The sequence below is a fragment of the Macaca fascicularis genome, chromosome 16 (genome assembly GCF_037993035.2).
Source record: "Macaca fascicularis isolate 582-1 chromosome 16, T2T-MFA8v1.1".
NCBI lineage: Eukaryota > Metazoa > Chordata > Mammalia > Primates > Cercopithecidae > Macaca > Macaca fascicularis.
Window position 1 is genome coordinate 50,391,223 of NC_088390.1, and position 17,071 is coordinate 50,408,293.

General features: G+C 40.3%; 1 protein-coding gene across 1 annotated transcript in view; it reads right to left on the bottom strand.

The window, feature by feature from the left end:
* The window catches only part of ANKFN1 (ankyrin repeat and fibronectin type III domain containing 1), a 349,569-nt gene that overhangs the window by 174,001 nt on the left and 158,497 nt on the right, over window positions 1–17,071 (bottom strand). Inside the window, exon 3 of the mRNA XM_045375057.3 lies at window positions 2,662–2,796. Within this exon, the coding sequence (XP_045230992.2) occupies window positions 2,662–2,796 (135 nt within the window). The remainder of the gene's footprint in view (window positions 1–2,661; window positions 2,797–17,071) is intronic.

Genomic DNA, 17,071 nt, shown 5'->3' on the forward strand with positions numbered 1-17,071 from the left:
TGAGAGCTGGCGACTTCAACTAAAGCTTGTGGCAGTGGGGATGGAGTGGGCTGGACGGATTCAAAAGATGAAGGAAATAAAATGGACTAAATTTTGTTAGTGATCGGATGAAGGGGCTAGAGAGATCAGGAAACCCAGTGATAAATTCTGTGAGCCTTATTAGCTGACTGGGTGAATGATAGGTCACCCCCCTCACACACACACACGGTTTTTTTTTTTTTTTTTTTTTTTTTAAAGGAACATAGAGAAGTGAGTTTAGAAAGGGAAAAGATAGTGAGTCTGGTTTTCCACAGTGTGACTCTCAAAAGCCTATAGGAAATCTAGATGGTATTGTCTAATCCAGATATTCCATAAAAGAAGGGAATAACTTGCCCGAAGGGTACTTATTTTTCTGATGAAGAGTGAAATAATAATTATAAGTGAAGTTCTTAGAGACAGGTATGAAGCAAATACAAAGCAGAATAATTAATAGAATACTAATTCCACATCCTTTGGGTTACCTTTGAAGTAGAAAAAATTTAATACACTCATTTATCATAAAGTATCAGTGGCTTACTTTACTATTTCCTCTAGAAATGTTTGAATTTTATGAAAAAGACATCAATACTTAACTGAATCTCTGATGAAAGAATTTCAGGTACCCTAATACAAAGAGATGGGACAAATTTTGGGGGGTGGAAATCAGCCTTCTAGAGCTTCTTAAATCATAGTACATTTGCAGCTGCTAATTCCATACGCATGGGTACAGGAGCAATTTGAGCAGCTGAAAGTTGCCTGCCATAGTTCTATACATGGATTATACCCATACCTGAACTACCCTCTGAAAAAAATACTTCCATGTTTGTTTCAAAACATTGATGATCTTTAGGATCTTGGGGTCATAAGTATAGCAAGTCAGTTATCACTAATCAATATTTTAAAAAATTCTATTTATTTACATGACCTATTTATTTGAACTTGAATTTTTTTAACACCACTTCTCAGCTCCTTTCTCCTCTTCTAATTCCCTGAGTGTGATCATGCTTCCTTCAGAGTGTTCTGGATCTCTTAGATGAGGGAAGGGACATGGATTCCCCTCATCCTCACATAAACTCTCATCTGTGTATTTCTGATGAATGACCCCTGGATTAAAGTACATGAACAATGATCTTGAATACCTAATGCATCATTTAACAAAAGAATCTAAAGTAGTATCTCATGAATACATTAATTGAGCTTAGCATGTCTTCTTTGAAACAATTAAGAACAGAAGGAATGGCAGAACAGAGATCCACAGAGGCTAAGGAAATTTCCAAAAGACACATCTTTAATCTGGGAACCAGCACAAATACGCGACTATCCTGACATCTCACCAGTCCTGTAACCAGTAGGCAATTCGGTCTCCTTGCTATTAGAATGCCATCATTTATGAAATGGCCAAATCACCTGGGAGAATGACCTTGGCTCTTGTGATTGAGTGGCTTGGAGATCCTTTCCACCAGGCAAAACTTCACCCATCTCTCCAGTTTCCTAACTTTGGTTTTTATTTAGAGAAACATGCTGCTCACTGTTCTAACATCATTCATCTTTGTCAGCATCCAAGGCCACAACTTTGTCTGAACAGCCAGTGATATACTGCAGATAGAGTACACCAAAGACATTAAACTCTATATGACACTTATATGGACTCTGAGTTCACCAGAGATGGATTGATGCTGCCATAAAGCCTTGGGGTAGCCAGACAAACAAAAGACTAAGAAGACTGGTGGGGGTGGGGATGGTGGTAAGGAAAGCAATATCTTTCTACAGTCACTTTCTCTCTCTGCTGAGGTTGGCCTATATCTTATTTAGAAAATGAAGAAACCAAGTGAGTATGGGGATTTTTGGAGCCCAGTACAGAAGCAAACTCAGCCTTGATTATCAGTGGAGTTCCTGATGACTCTGACCAGGCCAGTGATCAGCACGGGTAACTGGATACTTAGAACATCCCACTTTGAACCCAGTGCACCTCATCAACCATATATCTTTTATGAAATAAAGAAAAGACTTAAATAACATAGATGCAAAAGTAGTGGTGGATCAAGCAAGGGTTTAAACATACATCCATTGATTCCCTTGACAGATATCCTCAGTATCACAGTCATAATGTTATTTATGGGCATGCTCACCCAGGATGAACAGAGTGCCAGCATTCCACTCTGCTTGCCCAGTCTGAAAACTGGATTAAAGACAGTAATATATCTGGGTTTGCATTCAGGATTATCAGCACGATGGAACTCATCTTTACCTGACCCAACAGGTGTTTTGTTAGGGACTCAGGAACCTGACTGGAAAATGATTTTACACAACAAAACAGCAATTTATTTTTCACAGCTAATGCTAATCAGTTATGCAAGCACTTAATGTGATTAAGCTTACTGCAAACAAAATGCCCAATTATCAGAAATGGGGCTTCCCTACCCCCGTCCTGTCTCTCCACAGGGACGTGTATGTACAATTGCAGACCACTGTGTGTGTGTGTGCTTGTGTGTATTCTTCATGGACCACCTGCAGCTAATTTTGGAAGATACAGATTTTTAAGTGTTATTTAAGCCACAGCAACATATACACACAATAAAAATAATCAGTGACTAAGAAAGCTCCATATTCGCATGAAGAAAAACAACAATAAATTTGACTTACCAGTTTATGCTGTTCGAGGCAGCAGAGGAACAAGTTGTTGGTAATTGTCCAGTGCTTTCATTCAATAAATCACATTGGCTTTGCTTTCTCCTGTGGCTCAGCCTCTGTGCAAAGCAAGCGAACTTCCTTCCTATTCTGCGTAAAGAATGAAATGCGAACAGGATCACTACAGGCGAGAGCCGAAGTCCATGATCACCAAGCTACTCTTAATGCAAAATAAAAGAGCAAATGATGCATAGGGAGAGAAAGGGAGATGTAAATAGCTTGGCTCAGAGGCTAGGTGTATTCTCTAGACTGCAGCCTGGGGAAGGCTTGATTCCTGTAGCTTGTGTGCATGTAGTAAAAGGATACCATGACTTCAGTGTGTGTTTAGCCTATCATATCTGTGAGGATCATTTGAAATGGCTTACAGAGACATCTAGCTTCATGGCAAACAAGACTGAATCCGAACTGACTGTCACTCAGGGGTGAGCAGAGGGGCAGTCGGTCACTACATCAACGGCAGGGAAAGAAATATTGTCTGGCATCCAAGAGCTCATCCAGCAATCTGTGAGTGCAAATGATCTACAGCCCTTCTGGGGCCAGACACCCCCTTGTTTCCACAGCCGTCTGGGACCAGAAGCACATAGGTGGCCGTCACATCCCTCTACCACAGGGCACCTGCGCAATTCCTTACAAGCCCCTAGCAGGAGCTAGGGGGCATCTTAAGAAAGCTCTAAATCCAGTCAGGGCTGCTGAAGCTGTGCTTGGGTTTTTGTCTGAGCAGGTTCAGAGAAAGCAGTCAGCAGACGTGGGACTTAGGGCAGCAAGAGGCTCAGTCTCAGGAAGACGATTCCAGTGCTGCTTCTATGCCAGCCACATATGGGTATACCCGGCTCCTTTGACAGCATTGTGCTTTACATGACTAAGGAAAGACGCAAATAGATTTCCTAGAAAGCTGCATATGTAGGCATTTTTAATGGTTCTCACTGAAATAAAATGGCAAATGACCTTCACAGGCTGCTTGTTATGTTGGGGGGTGGGACTTGCCGATTGATGGCACATATGAATACTGCACACGTGCGCGTGCACACACACACACACACACACAGCAACACATGGCCCTAGCAACAGCATTAAGAATCTTTCTAAAGCTCTGTTCTGATTCTTTCTCTACCAAATGAATGTTTAGCTGCTGTGATGACTTCAGGAGTAATTTTGGACTCTTCTGCTAGGCACTGACTAGTCTGTTATCTATACCTGGAGCCAAATAAACTCTCAAATTTTGAATGAGAATGTAGCAAATCAGGAGAAAGTCTCTTGATCATAAACAAGAGGGTGGAGAGTTAATCTTTGGCCTGGTAGTTGCTTAGAATCCTGGAAATGACATCTTGTATTCCCCAAACTCTCCCCCTTTCTAAAGACATTATCTCCCCCCATAGCTCGCTCGCCCCCAACAGGTGGCTGTTCTGCAGCTCCGATCTGAGGCAGGGCTCAGTGACTCATAAAACCTGGGTGGCCAAAGGAAGAGCTTGGTTTGGCTTTTAACAATTGTCTTACTTTTTCTTTTCTTATTAAAAAGGCAAAATATCTTTTTTGAACATTTACTATCACTTTCTATCCTTGGATTTATTTGTCCATGGAAGCATTGCTATGAATAATCTAATTTAGTAATATTCATGCCCTTGAGGCTTAGAGGGCTATGTTTTTCATCAAGGATTAAGAAAGAGTCTGGCTTCTCTTGCACAGCCTAGGCCAAAATGATTGCCAGGTAAAACTCTACCCTTTCATCGAGAAACATTTTGGCTTTAATGCAGATTTACTTGAATTACATCTGCTGTGGTAAGCTAGGTGACTGAGTAACTCTACTAAGGTTAGGGGGTTGCCTCACAGGGGTCATGAGTTACACGTGCCATACAGACCTAAGAGGACAGTGCCTCTGATAATAGTAGCAACACTTTCTAGAGCAAATACTCAAGTTGAGTCAAAAAGCTCATGTTTATTGCAAAGGAAATTCATTAATTCATCCATCTATTCATTAATCTACTCTTCAGTAGACAATAAGTATTTAGTAGGTTAGATTCATTGTGCTACATACTTTAACGTTACTTAGAGCCTATTGATGAAGTATAAACTCCTCGACATACCCTAGAAAAATTTCCCATATTCTGGCTCTTCTTGTCTCTCTATCCTAATTTCTTACCACCTTTCTATTTGCATTCCATGCTGTAGCTTTTTTGAATATCTCTTAGTTCCTTGGACATGCTATATTCTTTCTGAATACCAGATTATCAAATATGATGGGTGTTCTTCTGCCTGGATGCTCAGTTCCTTATGTCTGGCTAACTCCTGTACAGCCTTGGAATCTTGGCTTACACATCAACTCTCAGAGATATTTTTCTAGCCCCTAGGCTGTTAGGATCCCTGTTCTGTGGTCTGAAAGCATGACACCTTATACTCTGCCATCATTATATTCATTATATTTTATTGCATTCATTGTTTAGCATCAGTCATCCCCATTATATTGTCAGAGTTTAAGTGCAAAGTCTCTTATTCTCTGCTGTATGTCCAGGGTTTAGCAGAGTTCGTGGCACATAGAAGGCATTCAATAAATATTTGATGTTTTGTTGAAGTGCTTAGCATGTATTTATTGAATGAACACATAAATCACCTCAAGGAATAATGGGAAATGGGGTCTCAGAATTGAAAGGAATCTTAAAGTTCCCTTGGTATGTCTAATCTTTCTTGCCAAGTGACCATCCACAGAAGGCTTGCCTCCTCCAATTAATCCTTCTGGATTAATCTCAGCCCACATTGATCACACTCTTACTTTGTCTCCCATTTTCTAGCACTTTTACAGGATGTTCTTCCTTTTTGTTCTCTGGCTGTTTCCTGGACTTCGTCTCATCTCTGCAAACTGGTACTCTGTAACTCTTAACATAAGCCTGCAATTATCTGATGCTTGATTCATTGAACATCAAACACTTGAACAGGGAGTTAAATGATCAGAGTCTTGTTTTAGGAAGATTTCTCTGGTTCTGAGGGAAGTATAAGTGAGATTAGCCAGACCTAGAGAAGACTCTAATAATGACTACAGCAAGAGATGGGATCTAAAGGCAGCTTTGCCCTTTCTTTCCTTCTACTCCTCCCCCATGACTCCACCCTCCATGTCATAATACCAATGTTCTCATTTGGAACACTGAGAATGTTTGTTCCACACTCAGAACTTCCCCTCCACCCAATTCCACCCCCACAGTTATTTAACTTGCTTAGGGTATTTGCGAATGTGTCTCACTGATTCAATTAAAGGCTCCTTTAAAGGCAGGGATTGTGTTTTATTTTGCATCTTTCTCCTTCAGCCACTACACCTCCTGCCCTAGTAAGTGCTCAGTAAAAGTTAAGAAAGAAAATCATGTATTATATGCAGTGTATTAAATGAAGCAATGTGGTTGGGAGGGTGCATGGCTCCCATTCAAAGATGAACAGGGCATCTTTTCAAAGATAAAAGAGATATATTTAGCAAGAGATATGCAACCGATTACAATACAAGGCAGAATTAAGTAAGTGCCATAAAAAAGTATGAGCAATGTGTTAAGGGAACATAGAATTATTACTTCTTTCTGTAATGCATAGAAAAGATTTACCGAGAAGGTGGCATTTGAACTGGAACTAGAGGAATGAAGATCTCTCTACAGGTTGAAAAGAAGAAACAGGTTTGGAGTCAAGGCATAGTGTCAATGCATAGAGTTCCAGGGCTCTTAGGGAATGACAAGTAGTCCAGTGGTCTGGAGTGAATAATGTAGGGAAGAGCTGATAGAATTTGTCTCAAAAAGTAAGCAGGAGCTAAACTGGGGAGAGCTTGAACGCCATGTTAAAGAGTGTGGACGTTATGCCATAGGTGACAGTGATCTGAGCAGGAGAATGCCGGAACAGTTGATTAGGATCCACCTGGCCTGGCCATCGTGGATAGCGGTGAGAACCCAGAAGCAGGAAGACACTAATGATATGAAGATCCGTGAAGATGTAAATTAGGAGATGAAAGTCCTATCTTTGGAGATAGAACTTACAGGATTGTCAATAGATTAGGTGGAGGACGGGGAGGACGAGAGAGAGAGACAAGTTGAAGGTGACTTAAAGTTTTAGCCTACATGATGGCGGATGATGATGACATTAATTTATTCTAGTATATACACCTGGAGATGATTATGGCATGCAGGTTATGGTCTGTGCTCTTTTTTTCTAAGACAGAGAAAAGAACAGAAGCTGAGTCCTTGGAGTCATGTCAATGTGCCTAGACATTCATAGAATGCTTTGAAGAACCCATTTAGTACCAGGTAAAGACTTCAGTCCAGGCTGTGACAGATGAGCTGCCTCTAGCAACATTCAGGGCCATTTCCAGGGGGCATGGGTACAGGGTTTCCATTAAATGTGAGTTTGCGGCTTCCCACTGCAGTTGTTTAGCTCATTGGAAAGAACCTGGGTCTGGGAATGGGGAGTTTGAACTTGAGTCCTTGAGCTGCCCCTCACCAGCTGTGTGATCTTGGGCAAGTTACTTTTTACCATTAGGCTTCATTATTCCCACTTGTGAAATGAGAGAGTTGGACCAGTTAAATTCAAAGGTTTCTTTTAGTATACTCTCCTCTGATTTGTGACATATGATGTTTAGAATTTCAGAATACTTACAAAATTAGGCCAAAGCCCACCAATATCAGAAGCCAGTAATGTCCACTTTCCCCTGCAAAATCCTGACCATATTTTGAGAATATCCATATATCGCTGCAAATGCATGTCTGCCCTGTGGTTAGTTCCATGTGGTTTGTTTGTTAGACATAAATTTAAATTGATCACTTTTTGATGGCTATTTTCTAACAATTTTTCACTTTTTTTCAGTGAAGTTTTTTTTTTTTTTTTTCTTAGGGAGTGCCTTTTCATCAGTATCTCAAAATTAAATTATAAGAAGTGGCTTCCCTTACTGTGGTCAGCAAAGAGCCTGGCCAGCCTTCTTCCGTTCCCTAATCTCTTGACCTTCCTTAGGGCGCGGCTACTCAATAACGGCTCCAATTCTTTTTTAAAAAATAAAATGTGCTACTTACCGAAAGCTGCTAAAAAGGAGACAAAAAAATAGGAAAAGAAAACTAACACCCCAGGGTGTATCTGAATATGCTTACTATGTGCGAAGTTGTTAGTAATGAATGTGAAACTCTTCCTCCTCCTCCCTCTCAATTTCTAATCCCCAAAGAAAAAAGAAAAGGGGTGGGGGAGTGCATTGGCTATTCAATCCAAAGCAGACTTTTTTTTTTTTTTTTTTTCCTCTAAAGAAAAGATGCAGACTGCTCACGGGCATGCTAGTTCTTGATTATTTTGTTTTAAGTACCAATTGACCTTTCAGACTAAAAGTAACGGTCCCAAAATATCCTGAGAAAGCCTCTTTCGGAATTTTTCTCTAAGTCTTGGAGACGAGACACATTGCATTCAAAAAGACTCTTCAAAAAGAGATGGCCCATATTCCTGGTAGTGCAATCCGATGACAGAGTGTTTATCTGAACTAATCATGTGGGATTTTCCAGTGCCACATTTATGAGAAACGGGATTCTCTTAAAGGAGGTTACAAACACTTCACTGAAAGCTTTCCAAGAACGGCTTCATCCATCCTCTCAGCAGCCTCTCACCGGGCTGTAGCACCGACGTGATAATCAGAGTCCATGCTTCTGAAAAGCCTTCTTGTCCTGGCTGCCACCCTCCTTTCAGTCATCATTAGAATTCTCAAGTTATGAATCCCCTATTGTCTGTATGAGCCCAGGATCCCCCACACCATGCCGAGGAAGGAATGTGAGCCTCCTGGGTCTGGCTCTAAGTCTCAACCTTATCCAGCAGGTCACAAAGCCCCATTTATATGTAGCTCCAACATTTTATCATAATTCTTTATCTGCTCGGCCCCATATATCCTCTAGGGCAGTCAGGAGACATTTGGTAATGAAGCCCATTTATCCTCATTTTCTCAATTGGCACATTTCAGGTTCTAATATTTATGTTCACACTGTCTTAATTTTGGATGTCAAAGATACTATACTAGACAAGTAGCATTGCCAAAGGATAATTGAACCATGTGGAAGAGTTCACCGGAGTCTGATACATGATGTGGTTTGTCATATTACCAATCACTGCATCAAAATAGTTACTTTTAATAGCTCAGTGGAAAAATAATAATAAATGCTGCCATTTATTAAATACCTTCTATGTGCCATGCAAATGGTATCACTGAATTCTCACACCCTACAAAGTAGGATCATCCACTTTTTATCGATGAGGAAACTAAGGTTTAGAGAGATTAATCAGCTTGTTTATGTGCATTTAGGGACTGAGCTGAGACTCAAACCCAGGTCTCTGCAAAGTTTGTGGTATTTCCACCTCATTCCTTTGCCAAGAAATAAGAAATAATACATAATATGTATAATAATATAATAAGAAATATAATACATTTCATTAGTTGCTTTACATTAATGTAACATAATTATTTTTCACCAAAAACATGTCCATAATTATGAAATTCGGGCTGATAAAATGCTTTGGCCGAGAAATGAGATCTGCTCTGATAAGCATTAGCACATCAGGTCAGAGTAGGAATTTGTAGCATAAATTTCACCTATCAATAGGTGGCAGTATTCACCTAAATCTCTTTAAAAGGAGCCAGCACAGGTTGCTTCTTCTTATGACCAATCCCTAGGCCATCTGTATTCTTTGATGCACTAGATTTGGTCATAATGAATAACGTGTGTAATAGGTTGGTGGCTAATTGGACCTCAATCATGCCTTTGTATAGTGATATCTGGACTGTAGTGCAGTTGTGGTAGAGGACTACTATTCACGGCAGAGATGTTGGTATCCCTCTCCATCTACAACACTCATTTTGGTCGTTCCTCTGGGGAAGTCTTTTATTGGTGCTTCAAAGCCGAAGATGATTTTTGTGTCTTGGATTACTTTAAGGATGTTATGTAGAATTCTCAAACAATTTGAAAATGAAATGGTTAATACTCTAGGATTTGATAATTCATAAACCAATGCTTGTCTAGATTAAAAAATAAAACATTTATCAGACTTCAGGGTTTCAGCTTTTTCAAAACCCTATGTGTATGTACAGCTACCCGTCAAATCATATGAATCTTCACCAGTAGGCACGGAAGCTGGAATCCATAAGGTGACTATTCAATAGACAAGTCAAAATGGTTGAGTTGATTAGTCAAAATACTGAAGGATAAACGACTACTCAATTTTAGGCAGACCCTTCCTCCTCCTCTTACTCCTTTGTCTATGTTTTTTCTTCCTCCTCTTTTTTTTTGTAAAGAAAATCTTAACATTGAAATACCTGTAGTTAAAAGTCACAGATTCAGTAGCTATTTTCTACTTGCCAATGGGAGTCCACTTAGGAGAATTTAGCTTTATAAAGTCAAGAAAACAGGTAGATAAAAAGATAAAAGAATAAGCTGAAAGACTCTTTGACCTATCTTTATGCTATCTTCTCCATTTTCATTTGAGATACTTGGGAACAGATCATTATCAATGACGACCAGCAAGCACTTAGAAATTGGATAGATGAGTAGTCTTAACTCTCAGAACTAAGAAGTTGACTCCAATAAGATTCTCAGCAGACCAGATTTTCTTAAAAGAATACAGATTGGCTGGTGGAATAAGGAAGGTGGCCCTGAAGACAGCCCATTCACCTCTCTTTTATGTTCCCAGTGGAATGAGTGTCTTTCTCCTCTCTCCTTGTAGTATTTATAACAATGTTAACACTCTCAGCACAGCCTAACTTCATTAGAGGTACTCGGGGCTCTATGTAATTCCCTTACTGGATTGAAATCCCCATGAGGGCAGGACCCGGGCCTCACTGATTTTTGAATTTTCCTCTCAGCTCTTGGATTGGGGCCCTTTGCGTGGTAGATAATTTTCAATACATATAGGTTTAATTGAGCAGAATTAAAGATTACTCAGAGGAATGCATTTTATACTTTTGCCCAGTGTAAAGAAAAAGTGCGGCATCGGTGTTGGATGCTATGCATGCTCATATTTCTAATTTCTCATCTGCTTCTTCCATTTCAGAACAGTACTGGTGATGGTAGACATATCATGCCAAAGGCCAGCACCCTCCCCCAGAAGCATTAATTATGTATTTTTACATCCTTGGCAAGGCCATCTGATTTTGTAGAAAAATGCCCTGGTGATATGAAGGTTAAATGCAGAGGCAGGCCAAAAAATAAAAATAAAATTTAAAAAAAGGCAGTTACAAGGGACATTAAGTGACCTACTGTGTCATTCCAATCACTAATATTTCCTGCCTTTGTGGTTTGGAGACTCAATCCGCACTAAAGAGCTGAACAAGGCAACGCTATTTCCTGGTGGCGGTTATCATTGTTTCCCATATTAGGACAAAGCTAAGCACAAGGGGAGACAGTGTGTATCATGTCTCACAAGGGAAGAGGAAGCATCTTCAAAAGCTTACAAAATTACATTGAACCCATTTAGGCATATCAGGACATATTGCCAAGCTGGAGAAATGAATTACCCAGCTGAATATCACAGGCATAATGAAGTTGTCAACAGCAACAGTGCAGCTGTAGATTGTCTGATTATGTGTTGACTGTGCTGGCCATTCAGGGACACACCAGGAAGGAAATTGTTGTCATATTGTCCACCACATTCCAAGCCCCATCCCAGCCATGGTGATAAACCTGATACCCTGGGGAGTACGTGGAAAATAAAAATAACAACAGCAAGCCAGAAAGAAAGAGCATCCTCTTCTGATGGTCTCTTATATCTAGCATTGCTGGAGTCTCTCCCCCTCCGTGACTCCAATCTGTCATCTTCTTTTAAAAAACTGACCATGACAAGGAATGCAAGTTTAGATTCTGGCCCTCCAAACAAACATTTCACAATGGGCTTTTTAGCCTTTGTTCAATTCAAAATAAGCAGGAGTTCAGCAAGAAAGCTTTAACTACGTGGGTGGTATTTACACCTTTCCTATGAGTCAAAGATGAAGGCAAGGCTGGAGCTTTCCCTTTTGCTGCAGCATCTAAAAAGGTTGATTTGCAATGTTTCTGGACAGCAACTGGAATGTTCTTGAAGATTCTTCTGGCCTTTTTTTTTTTTGTTTTAAACACCTTCAGTTTTCTCCTCTAAGTGAGGGGGTCATGCTAGATGACGTTGAAAATCATTTCTAGCTCTAACATGCTATGATATCAAGAAGCCATAAAGCACTTAACACATAGAAGAACTTCTCTGCCACAAAGGAAAAAAAAATGCTTTATTTCAACCCAGCTAGTCTTGGTTTGTATTGGACATATAGTCTAATATTTCAGAGTCAATATATGTGATCTCTATTTCCAGAGAGTGTGCTGAAATCTGCTTTAAATGTTATTTATCAGGAATGTTTTCTTTTTTTAAAAGGAACTAATGTAGATTTGCCTCATTCATTAATAGAATTCTATTCTCTATTCAGGTTTTCTTCAGAGAAAGCCAACAAGATGTTTCTATGAGTGGGACTGGTGCTTTTTAAATGCTTACAATATAGCACAGGAGCATTTGATCCTTTAATTACCCTAGGTGGCCCCACTCAGTGGGTGGTGATTTGGGTGAGGAATCTGGATAGCTTTAATGATCAGTCAAGCCATAGAGAAAACTCTCCTCCCTCCACCCTCATTTATTGTTCTCTCCTGAGTGCCAATGAAAATGAGTTTTTTGTTTTTTGTCAATTCTTGTAGGAATACTTCTGTTTGGCATTTGAGTCCAGGCTTAAGTTAAATTTTAGGCGCCCAAGACCAAATTCCCAGAAGGGTCCTCGCACTCTTGGTTAACTGCTAAATAAATAAATCTCTAAAGAAGCCTTCCATATTTTCCAGGTCCTTTTCTCCATTTCTTTCACAGCCGAAGTGTTCCTTAGATGATACTCGTGTGGGTGGCTTGTGACCCAGTCTCCTGCCAAATTGCTCAGCTTTCTACCACCATAAGAAATACCTCCTCCCTTTGACAAATGGAAAAGCCTCCTTGGTTTATCTCCACAACTTCATGGAATCAGATCCTTAGTATTAAAAAGAGAATTCTTTGTCATTAATCACAGTAAGAATTTGAAATACTAAGAGGAGCAAGGAAGTTAATTCTATTTGCACATTCACACATAATAATGAAGACCTATAGCTTGTAATAAGACCCAGCAATTATAAAGGCCATCTGCACTATCAGTTAAACATTGTCTGTAAATGCCACTTTACCCATTAAAATTACTCTCAGCTTAAAATAAAAACTTTGTCCCCTTTCTTCTAAAAACATCAGATGAAGTTTGCTGTACAAATGCCAGGAGCGTCTGACCTAAGGCATATGGCAGCAAAGAGGCATTTAATGAATTGGAGAAGAAAGAAGAACAGAGGAGGGGGGGAAAAAAAAGAAAGTTGAAGAAGTTGTAGGAATACTTTTAAGAAGGCTTGACTGATTCATCTTGTTAAATTGTAGCCTCATCTCTATTATTCCCATCTCCTCTTCACAGACATTGGTGCGACCCTTTTATTTCTGGCCTAGTTCTTCCATCTTCAGACTTCCGTCCAACTTCTCTTTATTCATTTTGTCCCAGACTCTGAACTCCTATGAAATTAGATAGAGCAAGGTCTGAATGGGCTGCTGTGGCCACTTTCTAAGGAGTAGAGGAGCTTTCTAAGCTCAGAGGAGCTTTCTCAAGGACCGCATATGCCAAATACTCAATGTCATTCTTCCGCATTGTGAAACCTACTGGATGCACCTTGCAGTACAGCAAATGCATTGAATGGAATTAAAAGGTCAATGGCTTATTCACTTCCTTCACCATTTTGGAGAAAAGTACAAGATTTTGCTCAGAGAGGATTAAAAGGACAGCAACAGGCACCTTCTGTCTGTGCTGCCCTGCTAGCTAGCATATCTCCGCTCGGTTTGAAAGGGGAGTCACAACGTTTCACCCATTTGTCAGATGCTCAAACTCAGTCTGTCAAGTACAACTATCACCAAGGCTGGCTATCCATTCTTATTGTTCCATCAGTGATTTATCTTCAGCATCAAAGAAAAGTGGGAGTTTTCTATGACATTTGCAGCTTCAAAGTACATTTAATTCTTAAAGAAAAAGACAGAGAAAGAGAGAGAGCGAGAGAATGAATCATGCTACATATTCACCATCTCCTCCAGCTATTCTAGTGAGAAAATCAAGCCTCAGGAGCATTAACACTTCATTAACCAAATATTAACTTACTGCAATGTGGCATATGGACAGGAGAAATTGTGGCTATTTTAACTGATTGAATTAAAACCAAATAGGCTGAAAAGAGTTACATGTAGCCCAGTGAAACACATTTGCACCTGAACAAAAAAGGGCTTATTTTGAGCTTGGCAGCATTGAGTAGTTGACACTGAGAATACCTGCCTGAGAGGGTATCAGGTACCAAACAAGAACTCCAGAATTAGAGTGATGGTTTTGAGGACTATTAAAAAAAACATTATGTTGCTTTCAGTTAATGTAAAATCATTCACCTCTTCTTTTGTCTACATCCATACATTTTTTGACTGTGCCTTTATCTAAAATGTCCTGAGGTTCAGGATGCTGTAAAGGTTACTGATGAGGGCAGCCTAAGCTTGAGACCCATTGTAGGAAAAAGTCCAGTATACTGGAAATGAAATACCAGTTAGAGTCAGGAGATATGAGTAAAAGACTTGGGTTTGCTACTTATTCGCTGTGAATCTTTGTAGTCTTTGGCCACTTGACCTAAGTCTTAATTTTCTTATCTATAAAATGAAATTAATAGTAGTCACACAAAAGACTAGAATAGACATATTACAATAGAAGATATACAAATGGTCAATAAGCACATAAAAAGTGCTCAATATGATTAGTCCTCAGAGAATTGTAAAATAAAATTAAAATGAGATACTAGTTTACACCCACTAGGATGGCTAAAACCAAGAGTTGGTGAGGCTGTGGAGTAACTATAGTGTATTTAGGTTGCTGATTGGAGTATAAAATGGCATAACTTTGGAGAACTGTTTGACAGTCTTTTACAAAGTTAAATATACTATACCTTATGACTTAGCGCTTCTACTTTTGGGTTCTACCCACAAGAAAGAAAAGTAAATGCTCACAGAAAGAATTACACAAGAATATAGCAGTCTCAGTTAAAACAGCCAACCTGGAAATAGCCCAAATATCATCAATAGAGTAATAGCTAAACAAATTGTGGTATGTTCATTCTATGGACTATTACTCAACAATAAAAAAGGAATAAACTACTGAGACATACAATAATGTGAATGAATCTCAGAAACATCAGATTAAGCAAAAGAAGCTAGACACAATAGAATATTTACTACACAATTACATTTCCATGATGACCAAGTACTGAAAAAACTGATCAGTAGTGACAGAAATCAAAACACTGGCTGCCTAGGTAGGACTGGGGTGGTGGGATATTTGATTGGACAGTGGCAGAAGGAAACTTTCAGGCCTGTTGGAAACATTCTGTATCTTGATTTAGGTGTTGAAAATTAGGAGGGTATATACAATTATTGAAACATAACTAACCAAAACACAAAATCTATTCATGGTATTGCATGCAAATTATAATTAATGAATAATGCCTGTCCTAGCTACGTCACAGAGATATTGGAAGAGCAGATGAGATTTGAAGCAAATGTAAAATGCCATGTAAATCTGAGTTGTTATCATTTGATGGATGAGATCAAACATAGACTAATCTAAGAATGGGCAGGCATATGGAGATGGGTATTTCTAAGCTGAGTGCAAGATCCCAGGATGTGGACCCAAGCGGCAGCCCAAGGACCAACAGAAAAGGACTGAGAGCCATCCTCTTTTCACCTCAAGGCTCAGATTGCTACTAGCTCATACATTGTCTTTATGAGGCTCAGAAAAAGAACCACTTCCTTCCCCTTACGGTGGCAAACTGCTTGGGGAACAGAGCCTGGCTGGGTTTCAGCATTCCCTTTACCTCCTGGACCAGGCTTGTTTGTGCCCTGAACAATTTGCACAGGTTCATATGAGGTCCTCTTTAAGGCCTTTGCGCATACTGTTCCATCTGCCTAAAACATCTGTCCCTGTTTCATGGGACTGGCTCCCTTTCATCTCTCAGGTCTTGGCTTAAATATCATTTCCTCGGAGAGGAAATATCCTTCCCTCATGTCCATTAATCTTTATTTCAGCACCCTGTTTTTTTTTTGTTTGTTTGTTCGTTTGTTTTGTTTTTGAGATGGATTCTCGCTCTGTCACCCAGCCTGGAGAGCAGTGACGTAATCTTGGCTCACTGCAACCTCGCCTCCCCGCTTCAAGCAATTCTCCACCTCAGCCTCCCGAATAGCTGGGATTACAGGCACCTGCCACCATGCCACCATGCCTTGTATTTTCAGTAGAGATGGGGTTTCACCATCTTGGCTAGGCTGGTCTTGAACTCCTGACCTCGTGATCCACCCGTCTTGGCCTTCCAAAGTGCTGGAATTATAGGTGTGAGCCACCGTGGCCAGCCCCCTGTTGTTTTTCTAAAAGCACCAACCATAGTTTGTAACTACTACTTGTTTGGTAATCTGCTCCCTTTTAGACTGTGAGTTGCATGGCAGCAGAGAATCCATCCCCTATTCACAATAATACCCCAAGGTGTAGCATAGTGCCCAGCACATAGTAGGGGCCCTACAAATATGTGATGAATAACAAAATCAGATGGAGGTTGGAGAGGTGTGAGGCTGGAAGCTAGTGACCTTTCCAGTAGGTGATCAGGTAGCAAAGGCTGAAAAACTGGAGACCAGCAAAGGAAGGGAGGTCGGTGGAGGACCATGGAGGGCCAGAGATCTGGCAGTTAGGGCAGCTAGGATTAGGAGAGAGGCTCCGAGAAAGTGGGAAGTACCTATGTTAGGGATTCAACTAAAGGAGTGTGAAAGGAGGTGCTGGGAGAATGGGTCAGAGTAAGATCCGCAGAAATAATGCCTAGATGCTAACCCTGAGGTCTCCTGGGATCGGCTTTCTTTTATACTCTGGGTCTAGACTACATAGGCAGCGCTGGGCCACAGACAGCATCAAATCAAAAGGTCTCTGGGAATTGGCAGCCAGACATATGTGGAAAATCAAGCACCTTCTCACAGAAAAGTATCATTTAATTTTAAGCAAACCAGAGCCAAGCTGGGAGTGGGCAGAAGCACAGAACACAGGTCTACTGTCAGGTAGGCGGAGGATGGCTTCCAGTAACCACATGGTAGCCCTCAGCATGTGGAGGGGCAGACCTACTACGGTCAGACCAACACTGGGTGGTGGGGGTGAAGGAAGATAATGTCCAATGGGAATAGAATATTTAGGAATGACTCTTGCTTTGTAGAACCAAGTTTTTGGGTGAACTATAGACCTGAAAAGGAGATTGCAAAGAGT